Raw genomic sequence first — 26,428 nt, 5'->3', positions numbered from 1 at the left:
TGATTGTGTTTAGAAGAATCCTACTAACAACAATTTCAGTTTCCACTAGATTGATGTACGATCCTATTGTCGAGTCTATTCAATCACATCAGATTTGATCTCTCTGCTGTCATTCTTGTCTAACACTGAACATGTTACCATGGCAGCATCAAAGAACTCTCCTGTAGGAGCATGCTGTTTCACAGGATTGGCTGACTTCACTCAATACCTGAGAAGACAGGTCCCTTTAATAACATCATAGCCTTCAAAACCTTCCTTTCAAGGAGGGTGACTGTTCACAGAGCCCCACCTTGTAAAATGATCTTTTAAAATGAGGTATACAGTCCATATTTATCGCTTTTTGAAATCAGCTCTAATTTCAGAATGCTTACAGAAAGAAAAGATAACAGTTATTAACTTGATTTACACTTTAGAAGTTTGTAAATCCAGAACTTTCAGAGAGTGTCAGCTTAGCTCAGTTTGTAGCATCTCTTCTGAGTCAGGAGGTTGTGAGTTCAAGTCAGTTCCACAACTTCAGGACATTATATAGGTTGATACCTCAGTGCAGTATTGACAGAGTGCTGCATTGTTAAAGATGCCATTTTTTTTTTCGACTTTAAACCATAGCTCCATCCACCTGTTCAGGTAGATGCAAAATATTCCATGGTAATTTTCAAAGTAGAGAGTTCTCTCAGTGTTTTGGCCAATATTTTTCCCTCACCCAACACCACCAAAAAGATTTACCTCATTTGCTGTGTGCAATTGGTTTATTGCTTTACCAAAGAACCAGCATAGGGATGACGGGCACAAGGCTTACTTATGTGTTGTAGACTATAATTCTGCAGCTGCCATATTTAACAATGTAATAACAGTGACTGAACTTCAATAAGAATTCATTGGTTGGGAAGCACTTTGATATGTCCTGAGGAGTTGCTAAAGCATTGTATAAATGCATGTTCTTTTTAATTAGCATCTATACATGATTAAAATGTGGTAAGAAACCACTGAATTCAAAAACAACTTTTTGATGCTATTATTTTGATCAGTTTACTTCTCATGTCCCAAACTCTGATACTTCACATATTGTATGTGCCTATCTGGTTGGTCACTGAAAAAAGTCCAATCTGTATTTATGTAGCAATGACCAAACAGACTAATAGCAAAGATTTCTAATTGTAAATCAAATGTTATTTTAATCTAGAATAACTTTTCAGTGAGATCATACATTGAAAGTTTGTGCAAAAGGATGCTATTGCATTGGAGAGGGTTCAGAGGAAGATGTTAAACGTAATTCCAGGAATTCAAACTTTGGTAAATACTGAAAAGGGATGACGGGCCTTGAAAAAGCTCAGATAAAACCAAAAGCTCACAAGAAAATACAAATAAAGATGATAATTTGGCCCAGCTAACTTAATTGTCCGTTAAGATCATAAGGTTCACCATTACAGCATCTAATTGCAAACTATATAATTCCAAAGCGTTTGCCTCCATTATTCAATTTGAATATCTATTCAATATACATATTAAACTTATTTTTCACTTGTTGAACCTGTGGCTCCCTTGTCTGAAACTTGCCATTCAGTTTGAAATAATTTTCCAGAGTTACTTTTATATACAATTCGCTGTTTTATATGCCGCGATAAGATCATTTCCCAATTGTCTGCTTTCAAAGCTAAGCAGCCCACTTTATTCCAGCTTTTCCTCAGCTCAGATGCTGGATGTTAAGGCTCTTCCCTGTTATGCTTCCAGTACCTGAATGTCGCCTGTATGATTATCATACCTGAATACATATTTAAGGTGTGGTTTCACCAGCATTTGAGTATAATTTTCTATGCTTTGTATTCTACTGTTTAGACTGTACAGTTCAAAATTCCAACTGCTTTGTTAATGCAGCTCTGCAATGGTTGCCATGTTCTGTGTCAAGTCTGTTGTTACTCCTAGATCTCTTTCCATTTAAATCTTAGCTATTTTGACACCATGCATGGAGAAAAGTGTGTTGCCCAGTTTTCCTTCCTAGGTGCAGTACTTTGAATTTTGCTGTATTATATTTCATCTGCCATTCTCCCACTCACTTACATATTTTGTCCAACTCACTTTGTCTGCCTCCTCAGAATCCATTGCCCCTCATAATTTGGTATCATCTGCAAACATGACCATGGAATTTCAAAATCCAAATCATTGATGCAAATTAGAAAATGTAGTTGACTACATTTGCTTTGTCTCTCTGAAAAATGGGCACACTGTTGACTTGTTTCTAATCCACTGATATCTCCCTCTCGTCCACTAACTCTCTTGTAATGGCTATCAGTGCCTTCCTAGACCTCTTCCTAGTTCTATTAAACACCATCTATCTGTGAGCATTAAAATTAAACTGTGTTTGCAGAAGTAGCGAACACAAAACCAGTAGGTCTCAAGCCAGAGTTGAGAGTTGAGTTTCTCCCTTTCTAAATGAAGCAGTAGATATCATCAGAAGCAATTAATGCTGTGAATTCCTTTGAAGAAAGGAAGACAAGTAGAAATTACAAGGATTAGCGAACGCATATGTATAAGCACAGATACACATTGAAAAGATTATAACAAAATAGATGATCAGTAAATCCAACTCATATACTAAGTACTAGAAAAATATTTTTCTATGACTATAGATTGGCATTCACAAATTCTACCAAATACTATTGTTTCAGCACTGCTAGGACCCATGGAATTATCCTTTGTGCTGGATTAACATTCTTGAGTTTTGCTTGATTCATTTTTGAGAAATTCCATAGAGTTAGCTCTTCGAAATTTTACCTGTACTTTATCATCTCCTGAAGACATTGAATGCATTACACATTCTGCTGAAAGGATCAGGGTCAGTGAGCTGAATGGTATATTCATGCCCACTGTGCCTCTGAACTACCTTTTGGCAATAGTGACCACATTGGGACTTGTTTCAGTTAAAGTACACAATGGGCTTGGATGAAGAATATTCTTCAGTTTGGGGAGAAACGCGTTTTGCATTTGAAAGAAAGACTTGCATTTATATAGCACCTTTCATGACCACCAGACATCTCTAAATGCTGTCCAGGCAATGAAGCACTTTTGAAGTGGTCACTATTGTAATGTAGGAAATGCGGCAGCCAATTTGCACACAGCAAATTCCAACGAACAGCAGTGTGATAATAACCAGATAATTTGGTTTTGTGATGTTGATTAAGGGCTAATATGGGCCAGGACACTGGGGATAACTCACCTGCTCTTCTTCAAAATAGTGCATTGAGATCTTTTATGTCCACCTGAGAGGGCAGACAGGGCCTCGGTTTAATGTCTTAACCCAAAGGTGGCATTTGTACATACTAGCACAGAATACACTGTTGTTTGGGGATTTTTAATGGTTTGTGAGATAACAGATTCCAAAGATAGGGAATAGAATTATTATCAAACATTCCTCGATCAGGAACACATTAGGCTGGATGCAGAGTAAAAGTACTTCAACAATTTATGTGCTACTGGGACATTTTATTTTCCACGTCAGCTGACCTGTATCCTCCCAATAAAGTTACTAATTGCTCCAAATTGTAGGTAACTTTGTTATGTGAACCTGTAACAATAAAAGGTACTGGGTTAAAACTGCTCAACTTATATCATTTAGGACCATGATAGCCCTTCTTGGCTCGATTCTAACCCAGAACAGAAGGGGAGGGGGAAGAATGCTAAGGTACTGCAACATTGTATATTGCTTCCTTTAATAAAATCTGTAAAGTTATAGGATCAACTCAAGCATAACTTCCTAATATTTAAAAAATAAAAATCTTAGGAAAACAGACTTGTGCATTTCCATATGAAAATCAGATTCAAGCTAAGAGGACAATGAAGCATAAATCATAATATGCAAAGTATTATTGCCACGCCAATATTTCACAATGTCAGAGATAAAACATGATTATTCAAGGCAGCTGAAGGTTATTACAAAACAGATGGGAAAATTTACCCCAAACGTACCCCTAAATGCTGGAAAGACATTTTTCTATGAATGTAGAATGGTTAGATCTAGCATTCCAACAATCCCCCTTTTCCCCCACCATTTCTGGCAACCCCACAATTTTTGACTCAGAATATCATGCTAAATGATGAAAGGTCAAAGACCTGAAATGTTAAAATAAAGGTAAAATACTGCAGATGCTGGAAATCTGAAATAAAAACAAGAAATGCTGGAAATACTCAGCAGGTCTGGCAGCATCTGTGGAGAGAGAAGCAGAGTTAACGTTTCAGGTCAGTGACCCTTTTCAGAACTCAAAATGTTAACTCTGTTTCTCTCTCCACAGATGCTGCCAGACCTGCTGAGTATTTCGAGCACTTTTTGTTTTTATTTCAGATTTCCAGCATCTGCAGTATTTTGATTTTATTATCATGCTAAATAGCTTCTGCTACGATTAAAACAATGGATATTACAGTACTGTGTGTGTGAGAGAGAGAGAGAAAGAGAGAGAGAGAGTTTGGAGAGTAATGGGGCAGGGTGGATAGCAACATTCCACTGGAATTACAGAAATTTGCATCTTGCATTTGAGATAAAGAATAGATATCTAGCTGCAGGTTGGACTAAATTAAATTTAATTTGATACGCTGCCATCTACAAACAGCTCCTGATCTGAACTGTAAAGATCCAGATAGATACATGATAAGAAATGGCTGAAGCACACCTTTATGTGGAGAATGGTGAGTTACAAGAAGCAATCTAAGTGTAGAATTTGGAGGATAAAGTGCAACAGCAAATTATTGTTAACGATCCCTGGGATTAGATGTGTGGATACACATGAGGCAGGGCACAAGCCTATTTCCAAGATATTCCCTATTATGAGCCCCGGATCTTGATATCAGGTTTGGAGGCTTGGGGTCCAGTGAAATCCGGTGCTTTGCCTACAGGAAAAGAAATAAGGAAACTGGAAATGGAGCCACCCCAGGCAACTGTTACACACCAACAAGTAGCCATCTTCTGAACAATATGGTGAAGAGGCTTGAGCACAGCAAATCATCTACCCGGCCTCTCAGCCCAAGATGTGGTGCATTGCCAACAGACGCAAATATACATACACCTCATTTATCTTGTTTGCAAGCAGTGAATTTGCTGAAAGGGCCGGTATCCATGTGATGTCCATATAACAGTTGGCACTGGGGTGTGTAGTGCTCCAGAAGGGCACTTCTCCATGTGTAAAATTACAAGTTTATTAATGGAAGTCTGTATCTTTCCAACAAACAGAGAATGTCATTTAGAGAAAGCACTATATAAAAACTGTCAGCACACACACGTGATGCAAAAAAGAATGAGAGAGATTCCTAATTCACCAGAGAATACAGGGATGGGGGCTTCGGGAGGGTAGGTGATCATGGTCAGTATGAATCTGGTCAGACCACATGAGCTACATGGGTTGAACAGGCTTTTCTCATTCAAACATTCTTACATACCTTGATGATGTGTCTCCAGCCCTACTCAGCTTTTGTTGAGAAACATGTATTAGTAGAATCGGAGGAGGTGATGATCAAATTTTATTGTACTTTGGTCAGGCCACACATTGAATACTGTATCAAGTTCTGGTCACCAAGTAATAAGGTAGGCATTCAGGCACTAGAGGCAGTGCAGAGAACAGCCATGAGGCTGATTCTCCGAGTCAGGGGTCTGAATTATGAAGCAGCAGCATGTTATGAGGCAACAACATTCTCAGGCCCACTGAAGAAACTTGTGCTTTTCAGCCTGTAAAGGTGATTTTATAGGGGTATACAAAGTTGTTAAGGGACTAGGAAAAGTAAAACCAGAATGTTGCTTGAAATGGGGATAGAACAAGTGGACATAGGGCCGAACTAATAAAGTAATTTTAGGACTGGTAATTGAGAATTTCTTCTTCACACACAGAATCATTAACACATGGAATAGATGTTCAGTTTGATGAGTGGAGGTCATGTGTCCTGAAAAATTTTGTTGTTGTGCATGGTTAGTTATTTCAATTTCTGGTAACTTGAAATATTTTTGCGTGGCTGCACAGATGCAGTATTTAATATGAAGCAAGGCCTGCATTATACTTTCAGGCTGCTGCGTACACAGCTTAGCAGGAATATTTATTTATTTATTTAGAGATACAGCACTGAAACAGGCCCTTCGGCCCACTGAGTCTGTGCCGGCCAACAACCACCCATTTATACTAATGCTACATTAACCCCATATTCCCTACCACATCCACACCTTTCTCCTACCACCTACCTACCTACACTAGGGGCAATTTACAATGGCCAATTTACCTATCAACCTGCAAGTCTTTGGCTGTGGGAGGAAACCGGAGCACCCGGTGGAAACCCACACAGTCACAGGGAGAACTTGCAAACTCCGCACAGGCAGTACCCAGAACTGAACCCAGGTCACTGGAGCTGTGAGGCTGCGGTGCTAACCACTGCGCCACTGTGCCACTGTGCCGCCCACATTGGTGGAGGTGCAAACCCTGGAATCACTTAACAAACAATGGAGACTACGATAGCCTTCTGGACAAATGAATTAAGATGGGCCAAATGGCCTTCCTTGTTTAATTATCTTGTGATCTCAGATATGATTATGATAGTTGGACATGTTTGTACATTGATTGTAGTTAATATTTTTAAATGTCTTAGCATTGATGTTGCTTTTTAAAATCAGTTAAGAAGGATGGTGATTAATATCAATTCATTTGTTTCTGTAAAATTGTGATTTGTTTTGCGAGGTTTGAGAACTTATGTTTGAAGGGGCAATATAGCTGCTTTTATGTTACAGTAGTCCTGTCAACTTCTGATGTGCAGACCTATTACAATGGACAACACTATCAAAATTACCAGCCTTTATAGGACTAATTGCAATAGAAACCCACTTTTTTGTAGGTTCACAGCTTTGAAACTGGAATTCTAACCTTCCTTACTGGCCTTCTAAATACATTGCACCAGTTCCATGTGTTGGCATTGTAACATGAAATAGTATCATTACATACTGAGCAGGATTAGTATTCGATTCACAAGCCTGTGACTTTTTTTAATTGAAGAAAGCCCTTTGAAAGCTGATTAGGTCTCCAACCTCCAACAGGCCTACAGGGGAGCAGAAGCACAAGGCACTATCAACATAGCAGAGCAATACATAGAAGTCAGCTGGTGTTAAACTCAGTCTCAAGTACAGAACTGTTTTCTAATGTACAGTATCAAAAGGCACAGCCAACTTCATAATGATCTTGGGTGCAAATTATATCAACTGTCAGACATTTGGCCACTTAAGAAAATTTTGTCAACTACATTTTACAGCTCAATGATACATAGAACATAGAACATTACAGCGCAGTACAGGCCTTTCGGCCCTCGATGTTGCGCCGACCTGTGAAACCATCTGACCTACACTATTCCATTTTCATCCATATGTCTATCCAATGACCACTTAAATGCCCTTAAAGTTGGCGAGTCTACTACTGTTGCAGGCAGGGCGTTCCACGCCCCCACTACTCTCTGTGTAAAGAAACTACCTCTGACATCTGTCCTATATCTATCACCCCTCAACTTAAAGCTATGTCCCCTCGTGTTTGCCATCACCATCCGAGGAAAAAGACTCTCACTATCCACCCTATCTAACCCTCTGATTATCTTATATGTCTCTATTAAGTCACCTCTCCTCCTCCTTCTCTCTAACGAAAACAACCTCAAGTCCCTCAGCCTTTCCTCGTAAGACCCTCCCTCCATACCAGGCAACATCCTAGTAAATCTCCTCTGCACCCTTTCCAAAGCTTCCACATCCTTCCTATAATGCGGTGACCAGAACTGCACGCAATACTCCAGGTGCGGCCGCACCAGAGTTTTGTACAGCTGCAGCATGACCTCGTGGCTCCGAAACTCGATCCCCCTACTAATAAAAGCTAACAAACCATATGCCTTCTTAACAGCCCTATTAACCTGGGTGGCAACTTTCAGGGATTTATGTACCTGGACACCAAGATCTCTCTGCTCATCTACACTACCAAGAATCTTCCCATTAGCCCAGTACTCTGCATTCCTGTTACTCCTTCCAAAGTGAATCAGCTCACACTTTTCCGCATTAAACTCCATTTGCCATCTCTCAGCCCAGCTCTGCAGCCTATCTATGTCCTTCTGTAACCTACAACATCCTTCGGCACTATCCACAACTCCACCGACCTTCGTGTCATCCGCAAATTTACTAACCCACCCTTCTACACCCTCATCCAGGTCATTTATAAAAATGACAAACAGCAGTGGCCCCAAAACAGATCCTTGCGGCACACCACTAGTAACTAAACTCCAGGATGAACATTTGCCATCAACCACCACCCTCTGTCTTCTTTCAGCTAGCCAATTTCTGATCCAAAGCATTAATTCACCTTCAATCCCATACTTCTGTATTTTCTGCAATAGCCTACCGTGGGGAACCTTATCAAACGCCATACTGAAATCCATATAGACCACATCCACTGCTTTACCCTCATCCACCTGTTTGGTCACCTTCTCAAAAAACTCAATAAGGTTTGTGAGGCACGACCTACCCTTCACAAAACCGTGCTGACTATCACTAATGAACTTATTCTTTTCAAGATGATTATAAATCCTATCTCTTATAATCTTTTCCAACATTTTACCCACAACCGAAGTAAGGCTCACAGGTCTATAATTACCAGGGCTGTCTCTACTCCCCTTCTTGAACAAGGGGACAACATTTGCTATCCTCCAGTCTTCCGGCACTATTCCTGTCGACAATGACGACATAAAGTTCAAGGACAAAGGCTCTGCAATCTCCTCCCTGGCTTCCCAGAGAATCCTAGGATAAATCCCATCTGGCCCAGGGGACTTATCTATTTTCACACTTTCCAAAATTGCTAATACCTCCTCCTTGTGAACCTCAATCCCATCTAGCCTAGTAGTCTGTATCTCAGTATTCTCCTCGACAACATTTTCTTTCTCTACTGTAAATACTGACGAAAAATATTCATTTAACGCTTCCCCTATCTCCTCTGATTCCACACACAACTTCCCACTACTATCCTTGATTGGCCCTAATCTAACTCTAGTCATTCTTTTATTCCTGATATACCGATAGAAAGCCTTAGGGTTTTCCTTGATCCTATCCGCCAATGACTTCTCGTGTCCTCTCCTCGCTCTTCTTAGCTCTCCCTTTAGATCCTTCCTGGCTAGCTTGTAACTCTCAAGCGCCCTAACTGAGCCTTCACGTCTCATCCTAACATAAGCCTTCTTCTTCCTCTTGACAAGCGCTTCAACTTCTTTAGTAAACCACGGCTCCCTCGCTCGACAACTTCCTCCCTGCCTGACAGGTACATACTTATCAAGGACACGCAGTAGCTGCTCCTTGAATAAGCTCCACATTTCGATTGTGCCCATCCCCTGCAGTTTCCTTCCCCATCCTACGCATCCTAAATCTTGCCTAATCACATCATAATTTCCTTTCCCCCAGCTATAATTCTTGCCCTGCGGTATATACCTGTCCCTGCCCATTGCTAAGGTAAACCTAACCGAATTGTGATCACTATCACCAAAGTGCTCACCTACATCTAAATCTAACACCTGGCCGGGTTCATTACCCAGTACCAAATCCAATGTGGCATCGCCCCTGATTGGCCTGTCTACATACTGTGTCAGAAAACCCTCCTGCACATACTGGACAAAAACTGACCCATCTAAAGTACTCGAACTATAGTATTTCCAGTCAATATTTGGAAAGTTAAAGTCCCCCATAACAACTACCCTGTTACTCTCGCTCCTGTCGAGAATCATCTTCGCTATCCTTTCCTCTACATCTCTGGAACTATTCTGAGGTCTACAGAAAACTCCCAACAGGGTGACCTCTCCTCTCCTGTTTCTAACCTCGGCCCATCCTACCTCAGTAGACGAGTCCTCAAACGTCCTTTCTGCCGCCGTAATACCCTCCTTGATTAACAATGCCACACCCCCCCCTCTTTTACCATCTTCTCTGTTCTTACTGAAACATCTAAATCTTTCAAACGAGAGAGTTGACAATATTGGGAGGGACTATATGGGAAGAGTTATTGGGCCTGACATTGTAGAGGAACTGTATCATCAACTGCAGATAATATTTCAACCAGAAATGAGGTGTTGAACCTGCTGCTGTGTGAATGACCACCTCCCAGTGTTAATTCAACTCTTTTACGTTGCCATGTTTGGTTAACTACTTTCAGCCAGTATCCTAATTTATCTATTAGACTCAGTAACTCCTGGTTCTCTGCATTGATGTCCTTACCTTTTTGTGATACGCCAGCTTCCTCAGCCTGTCGAGTTCAGTAAATCCTTCCAAATAGTTTCCCACTGAAGTCGCTGGTGCCCAACTTTGAAGCAATATTCATAAAACACAAAATCAAAAGATAATCACAGATAGGGAAGGTCATCTGGCCCATATTTAATTCAGGCATCCAGAAAGATTCTAAAATATCAACTCCATTAGAGTAGCCTCAATTCTTAAATGATTGCAGAGTTTCATCTCTACTGCTCTATCTGGGAATCAATTCCAAGTTTTAATCACTCTTTGTGAAGAAGAATTTCTGACATCTGTTTTAAATTTACCTTTTACTAGTTTGAACTTGCATGCCATCATCCCACACTTACAATTTATTTAGAACATAGAACATTATAGCGCAGTACAGGCCCTTCAGCCCTCGATGTTGCGCCGACCTGTGAAACCATCTGACCTACACTATTCCATTTTCATCCATATGTCTATCCAATGACCACTTAAATGCCCTTAAAGTTGGCGAGTCTACTACTGTTGCAGGCAGGGCGTTCCACGCCCCTACTACTCTCTGTGTAAAGAAACTACCTCTGACATCTGTCCTATATCTATCACCCCTCAACTTAAAGCTATGTCCCCTCGTGTTTGCCATCACCATCCGAGGAAAAAGGCTCTCACTATCCACCCTATCTAACCCTCTGATTATCTTATATGTCTCTATTAAGTCACCTCTTCTCCTCCTTCTCTCTAACGAAAACAACCTCAAGTCCCTCAGCCTTTCCTCGTAAGACCTTCCCTCCATACCAGGCAACATCCTAGTAAATCTCCTCTGCACCCTTTCCAAAGCTTCCACATCCTTCCTATAATGCGGTGACCAGAACTGCACGCAATACTCCAGGTGCGGCCGCACCAGAGTTTTGTACAGCTGCAGCATGACCTCGTGGCTCCGAAACTCGATCCCCCTACTAATAAAAGCTAACACACCATATGCCTTCTTAACAGCCCTATTAACCTGGGTGGCAACTTTCAGGGATTTATGTTCCTGGACACCAAGATCTCTCTGCTCATCTACACTACCAAGAATCTTCCCATTAGCCCAGTATTCTGCAATCCTGTTACTCCTTCCGAAGTGAATCACCTCACACTTTTCCGCATTAAACTCCATTTGCCATCTCTCAGCCCAGCTCTGCAGCCTATCTATGTCCTTCTGTAACCTACAACATCCTTCAGCACTATCCACAACTCCACCGACCTTCGTGTCATCCGCAAATTTACTTACCCACCCTTCTACACCCTCATCCAGGTCATTTATAAAAATGACAAACAGCAGTGGCCCCAAAACAGATCCTTGCGGTACACTAGAAACTATACTCCAGGATGAACATTTACCATCAACCACCACCCTCTGTCTTCTTTCAGCTCGCCAATTTCTGATCCAAAGCATTAATTCACCTTCAATCCCATACTTCTGTATTTTCTGCAATAGCCTACCGTGGGGAACCTTATCAAACGCCTTACTGAAATCCATATAGACCACATCCACGGCTTTACCCTCATCCACCTGTTTGGTCACCTTGTCAAAAAACTCAATAAGGTTTGTGAGGCACGACCTACCCTTCACAAAACCGTGCTGACTATCTCTAATGAACTTATTCTTTTCAAGATGATTATAAATCCTATCTCTTATAACCTTTTCCAACATTTTACCCACAACCGAAGTAAGGCTCACAGGTCTATAATTACCAGGGCTGTCTCTACTCCCCTTCTTGAACAAGGGGACAACATTTGCTATCCTCCAGTCTTCCGGCACTATTCCTGTCGACAATGCCGACATAAAAATCAAGGACCAAGGGACTGCAATCTCCTCCCTGGCTTCCCAGAGAATCCTAGGATAAATCCCATCTGGCCCAGGGGACTTATCTATTTTCACACTTTCCAAAATTGCTAACACCTCCTCCTTGTGAACCTCAATCCCATCTAGCCTAGTAGTCTGTATCTCAGTATTCTCCTCGACAACATTTTCTTTCTCCACTGTAAATACTGACGAAAAATATTCATTTAACACTTCCCCTATCTCCTCCGATTCCACACACAACTTCCCACTACTATCCTTGATTGGCCCTAAAATATCTCTAGTCATTCTTTTATTCCTGATATACCTATAGAAAGCCTTAGGGTTTTCTTTGATCCTATCCGCCAATGACTTCTCGTGTCCTCTCCTCGCTCTTCTTAGCTCTCCCTTTAGATCCTTCCTGGCTAGCTTGTAACTCTCAAGCGCCCTAACTGAGCCTTCACGTCTCATCCTAACATAAGCCTTCTTCTTCCTCTTGACAAGCGCTTCAACTTCTTTAGTAAACCACGGCTCCCTCGCTCGACAACTTCCTCCCTGCCTGACAGGTACATACTTATCAAGGACACGCAGTAGCTGCTCCTTGAATAAGCTCCACATTTCGATTGTGCCCATCCCCTGCAGTTTCCTTCCCCATCCTACGCATCCTAAATCTTGCCTAATCGCATCATAATTTCCTTTCCCCCAGCTATAATTCTTGCCCTGCTGTATATGCCTGCTGTATATTTAAAAATAATATTGCCAGATTTACTTTTTCATTGCAGTAATCATTTATATCTCTATATTGATCATCTTACAGACACCTTTACTACAGGTTGGAAAGGCCAAATCTCTTCAGTCATTCCTCATAACACACACCTTTGAAACTAGGAATCAGCCTCATGGCTGTTCTCTGCACTGCTTCCACTTCTTGAATGTCTCAAAGACCAGAAATGGATACCGTACTCTAGATGTGACAATAGTTTGATCATTGTACAGTTTGATCATGACTTCCTCTGAATTGTACCCTATTGTTTTGGCTACATAGTTCAACATTCTGTTGGAATTGTTGATTGTTGTTTTGCATTGGTTGGACATATTGAGCGTAAATCTAGTAAAATTCCTAGGTCTCTTTCAAATTCATGCAGAGTTATTTCAATACTATTCAGGGAGGAAAAGAAATAGAACAGAAATATAAGCCTGTTAACTAATGAATTCTAATTCTAATATCTGAAAAAAAGAATACTGCAGATGTTGTAAATCTGAAACAGAAAATGCTGGAAATACTCAGCAGGTGAGGCAGAATCTGTGGAGAGAATAGAGAAGACATTTCAGTTGAGGAAGGATCAATACCAGAAATGTTCTGTGTTGTTCTTTCCACAAACACTACCTAGTCTGCTGAGTATGTCCAGCATTTTTGGGTTTTGTTGCTAACTTTATCTAACTTTAAAGAAAGGTGCCTATGGTGAATCTCCCTTTTAGAAGGATGACTTTTTTGAACTGCTCTTAGTGAACATAACACAGCAGGACAGCACATTTATAAAAAACCCAAGAGGAAATCACAATTTCAAACTGAATCTGGTGTTTGGGTGATGATAAGCCATTCAGAATATATATTCAGAGCTCAGGTTGAGATTTAAGTCCTGGAATTTGATTACTGTCTTGGAATTACTTTCTCAAAGAGGTTGTTTTTTGCACAAACTAGATATTCAATGCTTCCCACCACCCCCCCTCCCCCACCCCCTCACTTGCCACGTACACTGCTCTGTATTTTATGATGAGTTGCTTTTCCTTCAGCTTGGCTGAGGTGCCCCAACTTTTTAATATAATTAGTATTCTTACAATGAAGTCTTGGAGTCAGCAGGATAGAAAACACTAGCGTAGTTGGCGTTTGTCTAGCTTGTAAGAATTCTCCTTTTATACAGACCTTCTGTAACTGCAGATATGCTCGGAGATTTCTTTGTATTGGTGCCCCATGGTGAGAATGCAGCCAAGATCATCTTTAGAATACTAGGTTTTATTCTCTCTGCACCAAAGTCCATGATCACTGCTACATAAACACGTAGAAAAAAAGCCTTTTTATATTTATTTGCCCGTGTTTTTTTTTGCTTCATAATACAGTGTTCCTATACCAAGACCACAGCAAAGGAACTCTTTGAAGATTATATGTTAACATGTTGGAGGAGCATAAGGGAAGCCTGGGTTGTACTTGTTACAGTGGGTTGTGGTGGGGGTGGAGGGTGCTGGTGCGGGGAAGTGCGGTGAGAGGGAGAGAGGTTTTTGTCGAAGACATTTGCTCTGTCATTCCATTTCCTTGGGGGCTCCGCGGAGATGAGCACTTGAAACGCCATAGCATACAAGGCTACGGGCCAAGTGCTGCAAATGGGATTAGAATAGATAGGCTTGATGGCCGGCGCGGACACGGTGGGCCGAAGGGCTTGTTTCTGTGCTGTATAACTCTATAACTCTATGACTCATTCTGTAACTGGTGACCGTCTGGCAAAACCCACTGGGAAATGGCAGGTCCTCACTGCTTCCAAGAATTTCAGGTTGCTGTTGTAAGTGGGTAGAACCTCTGCATGCCCATTATAAGGCCAGTGGTTCCAGACAATGGGATGGCATATTATTGAAGAGAGGACACTGAGTAAGATGAGGCATACTGACCTCCAAATGGGTCACAGTGAGTTGCGCAAGCATAGGGTGCAGGAGTGGATGTGGCCTGAAATCCTAAAGAAAGGCCATATTCTGAGGTTGTAAGTGATATGGCTGGGGTCTCATACGGAGGGTATACTGGGAGTCTCCTCCCTGTGGTTGTCAGCCATTAGTAATATCTAGATCCATCAGACAGATAGGCACTGGAGATGGATTAAGTGTCCTCTGCTCACCCCACATACTCCAATGGGGTAGGTGCTGGAATACCTCAGCAGGCACGATACCAGCCTGCGAATATTTGGGGCCATCAAATTTCCTATCTGCTGGAGCCTGCGCTCTTGTTGCATAAAGGTCAGTGCACTACATTTTAATTATCAGCTATGAATGGTGTAACAAGCACTGGAGAATATGTAGAATGTTAGCCACAATTTCCTCTCCCTCCCAAAAGATGAAAAATAACACATCACCAGACCAATGGAGGCTAAAACTATCCATGACTCATTTATTTATAGGGTGGATAATACATAGGAACAATAAATGACAGGAAAATACTAAAGCTGTACACTACTTTAAAAAAAACAGAAGCAGTTTGCTAGGGGTTTATATACCTTTCAACAGGACTTTTCTTAAGGGTAAATTTGTCACTTGTGGGTTCCTGGCATTAAAGTTAATGGACAGTAAATCATGTGCTGGAGTGTGTAATTTAGCAATAAGCATTTCCCACAGAAAAACTCCCCCTTAGAGTCTGACAAGAGTTCATGGATGACGTGAATACCATTTTGGAGATCTTTTGCCAGAGGTAAGGTGGAGCAACCAGGACTGTGATTTACACCATGGGATGTCTTTTATGTTGTAGTCATTTATGTAAACTTTCTCTCAGCAAATTGAATAGGCAGAATGGAATCCACTGTAGAGCAATTTGTCTTGATGGGCTTACTAACCTTTTCTCATTCCAGGCTTTTTTGTGTTCTTACTCTCAATAATACAGTGGCATGAGATTTACTGCCAGCAATGACCATGGTGTCCAGACAAAATTAAGTTTACTGCTGTCCAACCTAACTTCAATGTCTTACTGGCAGAGCTGTGGCAGTGTTTAGTTGAGATTTCCTTTGTAGCCATGAGCACTGTGGCAACACTCTGCAACATTTCAATTGATCGAGAGATTATAAAACCATTGTTTTTTCCATGGTGTACTAGTAGCAGTAGTATGAGAAAGTCTCCATTAATTTAATGCTGTGCCTCCAACTAGGGGAGTGGAGGATGCTTAATCATGATTTAGGTTTCAGCCTTATTGCAGCAAGGATTGCAGCCCTGGAAACACTCTTGTTTTGAATGTTACTGGTTTTTAAATACTCCTTCCAATTGCTTCTATGTTGAACACCATGCTCTGAAATTCCCTCCCCAAATCTCTCCCATCTCTTCACCCACCCCTACACCTTAAAGCCCACCTCCTTGACCAAGCTTTTGATCACCCCTCCCAGTATCTCCATGTTTGACTTGGAAAGAGAATAAAACCATTCAGCCATCAAGCTCACTCTTCTGTACAATGCACCCTATTGTAGTTTCCGGCCCAAAGATTTGTTCTTCAGAGGTGAAATTCTGTATAAAACAATCCTGAGTCTCCAAGATAACTGCAAAAAAACCTCTAGAATATGATTCATCTCTACAACTCTAATCATCAACACTGAGTGATCTGCTGTCTGCTGGGCAACATTACCCCTGTCCAAAACACAGGAACCATTAACCCATGGAATAATCATCTTAGTCTATACCTATCCCTAGAACCACCACCTCCTTTTCCTAACTATATATTTATCCAGTTTCTATTAAAGAATTTAGTCACCACAGCCTCAATTGCTCTTCCTGCCAGCCTGTTTAGTTAATAGACGAATGAAAGCTTGCTCTTGCTTCTAATGATGGGAGAGTTTCTTTTTATTTTAGATGGTGCATTTCAGGCGTTCCAAGAACTTCAATGAATGGTCTCCACAAGAACAGGCTGAGAATATCCAATTGTCATTCATTCAGTCTGTTTGATTGTCTGATATTCTGTGATTAAATGAACCATCAGCCATGCATTGTTTCATTAATGCTTTAAGTTTTTTTCAAAAAATAATTTTGTGGATTTCAAAAAAGGTCACACGTACCTGACGTCCTAATGGTTATCATCCTGTGTCTGCAGGTAGCCGAGAAGCAGCATTCACTTATGCCATCACTGCAGCTGGTGTAGCTCATGCAGTGACTGCTGCTTGCAGTCAAGGAAACCTGAGCAACTGTGGCTGTGACCGAGAGAAACAGGGCTACTACAACCAGGAGGAGGGCTGGAAATGGGGAGGCTGCTCTGCAGACATCAAATATGGAATCGAGTTCTCAAGAAAATTTGTAGATGCGAGAGAGATCAAAAAAAATGCCAGGAGGCTGATGAATCTGCATAACAACGAGGCTGGGAGAAAGGTAAAATCTGTGTATCTAAGACACTGGATAGGGAGAACCTCAATTCCAATGCAATATGATGAATATGCAGACTTTTTCTTTTTTTTGTATTTGTGCTAATGAGTGAGATGCTGGTAGATGAAATTCTTTGGACTCTGCACTCCAGGTAAAGCATGGGTTAAATAAAGTTCAGAGACCTCCAAAGCATTTTCAACGTCAAGCCCTATACCATCAAGATCTCCACATTGCCATCTTTATGTCCTCTCTTAGTGAGACTGCCCACCATTAGTCTCATTGCAGTAATTCTGTGGATAGATTTAAACTGTAGACTCATGGACGACAGGAGCTTGGCTAAGAATTCATGCATCAGTTCCACTTAGCACCTCCAGTGCTTATTTGAGAGGCGTGAGCTCTGTTATCTGTGCTGGACCTGAACAAAAGCAGTAAATATTTCAACCAGTGAATAAACAGGAAAAATGTCAACCCTTTCCTCGTCCCACATCACCTCCAGCCCCAATAATCACTGCAAGATATTTAAACTGAAACCAAAGGTGAGCATAGGTGCTTCAACATAAGGAAAACAGGAATATCAGAGGGCAACTCATCTTGTGCCACTTCCATACAATTCTCAGCAGATAGTTTGGCATTTGGCCAAGGAAGGAGCAGAAATTTGAAAATAGGACCAAAAGACCTGTTAATCAAAGGGATGGAGGGATCACCTAATCAGATTACAAACCCAATATTTGAAGATCACCAGAAGAAGAAAAAAAGATTTGCATTTATATGATGCTTTATTACATCTCCCACAAACATCTCAAAGCACCTTACATTTCCTACACTGCATCAGTGACTACATTTCAAAAGTACTTCATTGCCTGTAAAGAACGTCTTGAAATTGTGAAAGGCACTTTAAAAATGCAAGTCTTTCTTTCATTATATAAATAACTTGGATGAAGGGACCAAAGGTATGTATGGTTGCTAAATTTGCTGATGACACAAAGATCAGTAGGAAAGTAAGTTGTGAAGAGGACATAAGGACAAATGGATATAGATAGGTTAAGTGAGTGGGCAAAAATCTGGCAGATGGAATATAATGTGGGAAAATGCGAAGTTGTCTATTTTGGCAGGAAGAATAACAAAGAAGCATATTATCTAAATGGTGAGAGATTGCAGAGCTCTGAGATGCAGAGGGATCTGGGTGTCCTAGTGCATGAATCGCAAAAGGTTAGTATGCAGGTACAGCACGTAATTAGGAAAGTTAATAGAATGTTATTCTTTTTCGCCAGGGGAATTGAATACAAAAGTAGGGAGGTTATGCTTCAGCTATACAGGGTATTGGTGAGACCACATCTGGAGTACTGTGTACAGTATTGGTCTCCTTATTTAAGGAAGGATGTAAATGTGTTGGAAGCAGTTCAGAGAAGGTTTACTGGACTAATACCTGGAATGGGCGGGTTATCTTATGAGGAAAGATTGGACAGACTCGGCTTGTATCCGCTGGAATTTAGAAGAGTAAGAGGCGACTTGATTGAAACATATAAGATCTTGAGGGGTCTTGACAGGCTGGATGTGGGAGAATCTAGAACTAGGGGTCACTGTTTAAAAATAAGGGATCAGCCATTTAAGACAGAGATGAGGAGAAATGTTTTTTCTCTCAGAGGGTTGTGAGTCTTTGGAACTCTCTTCCTCAAAAGGCAGTGGAAGCAGAGTCTTTGAATATTTTTAAGGCAGAGGTAGACAGATTCTTGATAAGCAAGGGGGTGGAAGGTTATCGGGAGTAGGTGAGAATGTGGAGTAATCAGTTCAGCCATGAACTTATTGAATGGTGGAGCAGGCTCAAGGGGCCGAGTGGCCTACTCCTACTTCTAATTCGTATGTTTGTATTTACAATGAACTACTTTAAATTGCATAGATTGTTACTATTGTAGCTCTACAAACAGTCCTGAGATTAATGATCAGTTCATCTTTTTGGGTGTTGGTAGAAAGATGAATATTAGCAAGGCATCAGGAAAAATCCCTGTATTACTTCAAAGGGTTGCAGGGAATTTTTAATGTCTGTCTCAACCACTCAAACAAGCAGATGGGACCTTGGTTTAAAATCTCATTTGAAGTTCAGCACCTCCAACAATATAGCAATCCTTAAAAATCTTTACTGGACTCAGCCTAGATTCTGTGCTTTAAATGCTGGAGTGGGGCTTAAACACACAATCCTCTGGCACAGTGGTGAGAGTGTAATCAGCTACGTTGGTACCCTAGCATGGTTAAGGAAACCTTACTTTGATTCTCCTTAAAATTAGAAAAATTCCAAAAATGAGATTTTGAGAAAATGACATCATGCCACACAAAATGGACCTGTGTGTTTGTACACATGTTGGAAATTTGTCTTCTGTCTATGAAGAATGTGCCCATTTGTTTATTAACAGAAGTTAACAACCTCTGTAAGGATGCGTGAGGTTCTAGAATTTTTGATGAAGTTATTGATTTCATTGGAAAGTTGATTAAATTGAGATTGCTTAAATTGCCACTATGAATCTAACTCTTAAACAGTGAATATGTTGCTGATCATCTAATCTAAAATCAGAATAATTTTATCCCAAATCACAAAATGATCAGCTTGGTGATAGATCAGTGCTGGCATTCTTGTCTCCAAGACAGAGGTACACATTGAAGGCCAACTTGAGAACTGATACTTAATACAGGCTGACACCCCAGTGCAGTACTGAGGGAATGCCACATTGTTGGAGGTGCCTTCTAGATGAGATATTAAACCAATGACTGCTTACTCAGTTCGATGTAAAAGACCACATGGTACAACTTAAAGAGCAGAAGTTCTTCCTGTGTCCTGACCGATATTTGTCCCTCAATTTGTACTACCAGAACATAATAGCCTGGAAATTTGAGTGCGCAGCACTCATTTATCAGGTGAAAAATAGCACTGCAGGCCCCAATATGGTGAGGGGCAAGTTCTGTCTGCACCACATACCACATTGTTTAGCTCACCCTGCTCATTCCTGGCATGATTACATCATTAGGCTTGTATTCGCTAGAGTTTAGAAGAATGAAACGGGATCTCATAGAAACCTACAAAATTCTAACAGGACTGGACAGACTAGATGCAGGAAGGATGTTCCCGATGGCGGGGCAGTCCAGGATGAGGGGGTCACAATCTAAGGATAAGGGGTAAGCCATTTAGGACTGAGATGAGGTGGGATTTCTTCACCCAGAGAGTGGTGAACCTGTGGAATTCTCTACCACAGAAAGCAGTTGAGGCCAAATTATTAAATATATTCAAGAAAGAGATATAGTTCTTAGGGCTAAAGGAATCAAGGATATGGGGAGAAAGTGGGAACAGGGTACTGAGTTTGGACGATCAGCCATGATCGTATTGAATGGTGGTGCAGGCTCGAAGGGCTGAATGGCCTACTCCTGCTCCTATTTTCTATGTTTCTATTAAACCATTATGTCATCAGTTTAAATCACTGTAATTATAAATCTATACTGGTATTTGAAAGGTGTTGATTACGACATAATCCCCAATGTAGATGAGGAGTTGGACAATCAGTCCAGAGAACCTTCATTCAAAAGGCAGCTGCAGCCAACATTTAAATTCACTGCCCTCATTAAACAAGTATTCCTGATCCTGATCTAAGTTTCCAGAATGAGGACTCTTCCACAATAAGGTGTGATAAAAAGCCATTTGTTATGCCAATTTTGCTCAATATCACATAATACTATACCAAACAGGGTATAGAACTGAATATTATCACAACTATGATCTCTGGATCATAAAAGTACTTCTGTGCTGCCAAGCTGCTTAACATTAATGTATTTTAGTAGATGTGCATGCTCAGCATGTTGTTCTAGTAATGGGGGTTTGAACCCAATTATTCAGAGATTGAAGGGCTGGATTATGCCTCTCATGGGATGTGGGCATCACTGGCAAGGCCAGCATTTCTTGCCCATCCCTAATTGCCCCTGACAATAAATGGCTTGCTAGGCTATTTCAGAGGGCAGTTAAGAGTCAACCACATTGCTGTGGGTCTGGAGTCACATGTACGCCAGACCAGCTAAGGACGGCAGATGGATTTTTACGACAATTAAAGATAGTTTCATGGCACCATTACTGAGAGTACATTTCAGTTCCAGATTTCTCAAATTAAAATTCCACCAGCTGCTGCGGTGGGAGTTGCACCCATGTCCTCAGGGCATTAGCCTGGGCCTCTGGATTACTAGTCTAGTGACATTACCACTACACCACCTTCTCTCTTCATAGACAGTAAATTACTTTGTACTACAGTCACTCTTATAGGTAAACATGACAGCCATTTTGTGCACAGCAAAATCCCAAAATGAGTTGTTCTAGATTTTTTTGAATGATCGTACTTGAGGATGGAATGTTGATCAGGACACATAAGAGAGAACTCACTGCTCCTGTTCTAATGGTATCATGGGATCTTTAAAGTTCACCTGAAGTGTCAGCCTGCAGTATATCCTCAGGTTGAGAACTGAGCTTGAATCCATAACTTTCTGATGCAGAAGGTGAGAGAGTTACCAATGAGCCAAGCTGACATTCAGCTTTCAGTTTTGCTTTGGCAGTTTTCCGCAGCATAACTAGAGAGCTTGCCCCAAGTTTGTGCAGTACTCCACCCCTGAATGGTTAAAGGGAGTGTAAGGGGAACAAAGGTTAAGCCCCATAATACCTACATTGCTATAGTGACTATACTTCAAAAGTACTTCATTGGCTGTAAAGTTGCTTGGGACATCCTGTGATTGTGAAAGATGCTATATAAATCCAAGTCTTTTTTGAATACGAGCCTCCTGTTAGCTGTTATAGAGTGTCATGACAGTGCCTGTGAGAGGTGTAAGTTCTGCTGTTCTGTCTCAAAGGAGAGTATGTGACGATGGAAATATCACAGAGCTATGGAATATGAAAGGAGGAGGGCAAAAGCAAATCTAACACACACAAAAGATGAATCAGTTAGCAATCTTAGCACTTGCATATAAAGCAGAAGGTTTATGTTAGCACGGAAATTTCAATGAAAGGTGTGCTCATCTGAAAATACTTTCTGAAGAAAGATGAATGAACTCTAACAGAATGCTACATTACTGCTATGTGCTGGCAACCTGCTCTGTGACTATGGGTTTTCTCACCACTGGCTATAGAAGTAGAATATGGGATGAGATTCATACCATAGATTCTGCAGGAATTTGGCTTGTATGCTTTTGGTTTGGCTAGCCAATCCGTTAGCTAACCTAACTTACAGCTGGCTGGCCAGCAAGTGTGATGCTAAGAGCCATGTACAAAGTGAATTATGGCCTGCCTTCATTAGATCCAGCAGCATCGAACCAAACCTTTCAATTTTTTAAAATCAAACTTTCAGAATGTCAATATCTGTTACAGGAGAAATGATCTGTGACATAATTTTGTAATTACAATTTGTTGAAGTACAGATGTTTGTTTAAACTTTGCCATGTCAGCTAACTGCATATAAGCATGAACATTCCCACCTAGTACTTAAAGAGCTAAAAATACAATTTTTACACACCCATTTCAGACTGGGCATGTATAATTTTATAGTGGGTACTTGACTATTGTATTTATTTGGGGTGGGATTTATTTAGTTTGGATGGTACTGTACCATGGGCAGTTTCTGGGTTGTAAAACAATTGACCGATATAAAAGAAAAGAGAAGGGATACATTTCAGCCTGCTTATTATCTAACCAACTTATGTCATAATCAACGTATTATCCCAGTGTTTCAGATGCCAAACCATTTCCAGTTTAAATGTGCATATTCTAACTAGTATTAGGTCATATTAATGTACTGTTTGGAATCCACTGATTGGTCAGTTAGGGGTCATTAGTTCCTGGCAAAGAGACGAGTGGGTTGAAGAACTGATTCTTAACCAGCAATAAAAGAACAGAGCAAAAAAGAACCTCACATTCCTGAAGACATATTCCACATTCCTGACTGTCAACAGAAAGCAGAAACAAAAAAAAAGTAACCTTCTGAAAACTATTTGAAACTTCTTAACTGTCAACAGGGGAAGGGGGTGGAAAGCAAATGGAAGTTAGTTAGCTGTAGTAAATGGCATAACTGGCTCACCCTGAACCTTGTGTTGAAGATGTAGGTTTGTGATGTGAGAGAATACTCAGTCCAATTAAAAGACTTAGCACCACGCTTTAATTAGCTTTCTGTCCCTCAGTGCAGCCTAAAAGCTTGTGAATTCACTAGAGCATACAAGGTTTTTCTTATTGGTTGTAATGTAACTCAACACACCTGAGATTTAAAGGATCAGTCCCAGCGCTAACACTACCACAAGATGGTTTGTGGAGCTTTTTAGTTAAGATTCTGGAAGATTGGCATAGATTGCTAAATGGGCCTCTTTAATTTTCGTGTTTTTTATGGATCTGTGACTGCTACCAGGATAAGTAGATGTGATTTAGCAGCTGGTGTACGGATGCTGGTCCTGTAGAATGCAATCTTAGCAATTGCCAGTGTATAAATACCTCCAACATGGCGGGCAACTGTTGTGGAAAACTAAACCATTCTCACTAGTGCTGTAAGGAATGCTTTTCATAGATTGGGGAAAGGAAACCAGCTTTATTTTGTAGCAGAGGCATGGCAGCTCAGACCGAGGAGTGCTTGATTCTACCGCTGGGTACTGCAAGTCAAACAACTTTCAAAAGGAAGGTATCAAAATTAAGCAACCATTAAACAAAATTAGTCTAAAGGTCTTGTGGAGACCTTTTAGATGGACCATCACTGGAAAATCCCAATGTACATTAAGATGGCTTCTGAGTTCACTGTATGCAACTTACCAAATCAAATGTAATGAACATAAAGAATAGAAGAAACATATGTGCAAGGGAAATCCGGGGACCAAGTAACTATGTAATAAAGGGGGCGGGTAAGAAAAAACACACACACAAATGGTTATGTAAAGTGACAAAGGAATAGAGAATTTGAAGGAATCAACAAATAGGAGAAAGCTTATGGTATTACACTGGCCTTGTGAAGGTTCAACTCAATCTCTCACCTATTTAAAGCAGACCAAAATCTTAAAAACAGAAAATTCAGGTCTGTCAACATCTGAAAAGCGAAAGACAGGTTAAAATTCTGAACGTAGGCCCGTAGTCAGAATCCACAGTGGGACACTTCATCTGTCCTCTCATCTAATTGGTTAGCACCCTGGTTCTTATGTTGCTCTTCTTCCTGCAAATCCAGTCAGACTTGTCTTAGCTGCAAAAGGCAAAGTATGGAAGGGCAAGATTTTTTTTTTAAATAAACAAAAGTCAAAGCAACAGGTAAAACAAATGGCAGAGCAGACTTACTCAAATACAACTGAATAATATTTTACAGTTCTATAACATTACAAGCAAGCAAATGAAGAAAATATTGCCTCTACATTAAAGAAAAGTGCCTCCAATACTAGCTACAGAGCAACTGGAGATATTCTCTCACATGAACTGAGCAAAATCTCAAACAAAGCAAGTCAAGACATCGGTAAAGGGCACAATGTCAATGGTTTAATACTCACGTATAACACTTGTTATTCTTTAACTTCAATAGATTTTGGAAGAAAGAATGAAGTTGGAATGCAAATGTCATGGTGTCTCTGGTTCATGTACAACCAAGACGTGTTGGACAACTCTTCCCAAATTCCGAGAAATTGGATACATCTTGAAAGAAAAGTACAGTGAGGCCATTCATGTAGAAGCTGTCAGGGCCACCAGATTACGACAGCCCACCTTTCTTAAAATCAAGAAGCCCAGGACCTATCGAAAGCCCATGGACACAGATCTAGTTTATATAGAGCGATCGCCGAACTACTGTGAGGAGGACAGCTCAACGGGGAGTGTGGGCACACAGGGACGGTTATGTAATCGCACGTCTCATCATGGAGATGGCTGTGATCTGATGTGCTGTGGACGAGGTTACAATACCCACCAGTATACCAAAGTGTGGCAGTGCAACTGCAAGTTCCATTGGTGCTGCTTTGTCAAGTGCAACACATGCAGCGAAAGGACTGAAGTATTCACCTGCAAGTGAGAAAGATACCCTGACAGGAAAACAGAAAACAGACTTCATCACAGGGGGAAAAAAAGAGACACAATGAAAGAGAAATGGAGAGGAAAGAAATGAGAAGGAATCACAAAAGAAGAATGGAATTTAATACCAACTAAAAGCATCTGTATCATTTTGCACATCTACTTTTCAAAAATGCACTCTGTTTGAAAGGATGTTGCAGTTGATTGGCTGACATTTTCCATCTCATGATCATCATAAAACACGTAATTTGAAACACGTAATGCCAGTGCAAGTCTGCAACTATTGCAGTGCACTCTGGGAGCTGCAGTCTATTCGTATGGGCAGTATTATTGATATCTGTACAGCAAGCAGTGGGTGAACAAGCTCCAACTCCCAGAATGCCATGCACTTTACAATCTCTCCCCATTTTCAGATTCTCCACAAGAAATTCTGCTCATCCATGGCAGAATCCTATGCTTTGAGAAAACGAAAACAATACTTGTGCACAAAAAATTTTTGTGAAGCAGAGTGAGTAACTAGGCACTAGGAGAGTCATCAGATAGCAAAGGAACACAAAAAATTGTTCAGTGCTATTAAGGTCAGGAAATGACTGAGCTGCACCACCCCTGAAATGATATGCTGACGTTCAGAGTAAAGCAGGAGGAAAATGACTAAATATGTGTCTTGTCCAGTCTCACTGGAGCTGTTTGGATACTTGGAACATTTTTTTTAATTTATATTATAGAATGAAAAAAACTAAGCACTAACGGGTAGTAATATTGTAATATTTTTTATTGTAAAATTGTTAGATTCTTTCCTGACTTATAACACATTCATTTGGCTATTTCCCCAAATATTTCTCTGGCACTACTCTGCCTATACTCTAATAGTTTAACAGGAAGCACGGCTAGAATGATATAGAGGGACTCATGAACAATTTAATTTTAAATTTACATCAAGACATTCATAGATTCAAATACTCTTTAAAAAGAATTAATTTATTTTGAAAGTAAGTTCCTGAATGGTGGGACACAGGGACATTATGTGCTACAGGTATAGCTGACCACAATTATTGATAAAATAAGTTTTTGTAATTAAGGAAATCCTATCACCCAGGATAATATATTGATACTAATTTGATTAGTATTGCTCCCCCAGTTGTCCCTTGTCATGTTGCATTTTGCAGAAAGGTGACATCCTAGAAAAGGTGATCTTGACTGACATTGTGCTCTATTGGTTATTACTATAAGTATTATATTTCAT

General features: G+C 40.6%; 1 protein-coding gene across 2 annotated transcripts in view; it reads left to right on the top strand.

The window, feature by feature from the left end:
* LOC137379658 (protein Wnt-7b) overlaps positions 1–25,583 on the top strand; it is a 110,712-nt gene extending 85,129 nt beyond the window's left edge. For both annotated transcript variants that reach the window (XM_068050813.1, XM_068050812.1), the window contains exons 3-4: positions 16,882–17,153; positions 24,707–25,583. In XM_068050813.1, coding sequence (XP_067906914.1) covers positions 16,882–17,153; positions 24,707–25,186 — 752 coding nt within the window. In that variant the 3' untranslated portion in view covers positions 25,187–25,583. The remainder of the gene's footprint in view (positions 1–16,881; positions 17,154–24,706) is intronic.
* The last annotated feature ends 845 nt before the right edge of the window (positions 25,584–26,428 follow it).

Source organism: Heterodontus francisci, chromosome 18 (assembly GCF_036365525.1).
Source record: "Heterodontus francisci isolate sHetFra1 chromosome 18, sHetFra1.hap1, whole genome shotgun sequence".
Lineage (NCBI taxonomy): Eukaryota > Metazoa > Chordata > Chondrichthyes > Heterodontiformes > Heterodontidae > Heterodontus > Heterodontus francisci.
Note: the sequence above shows the minus strand (reverse complement) of the source record. Positions and strands in the feature narration are given on the sequence as shown.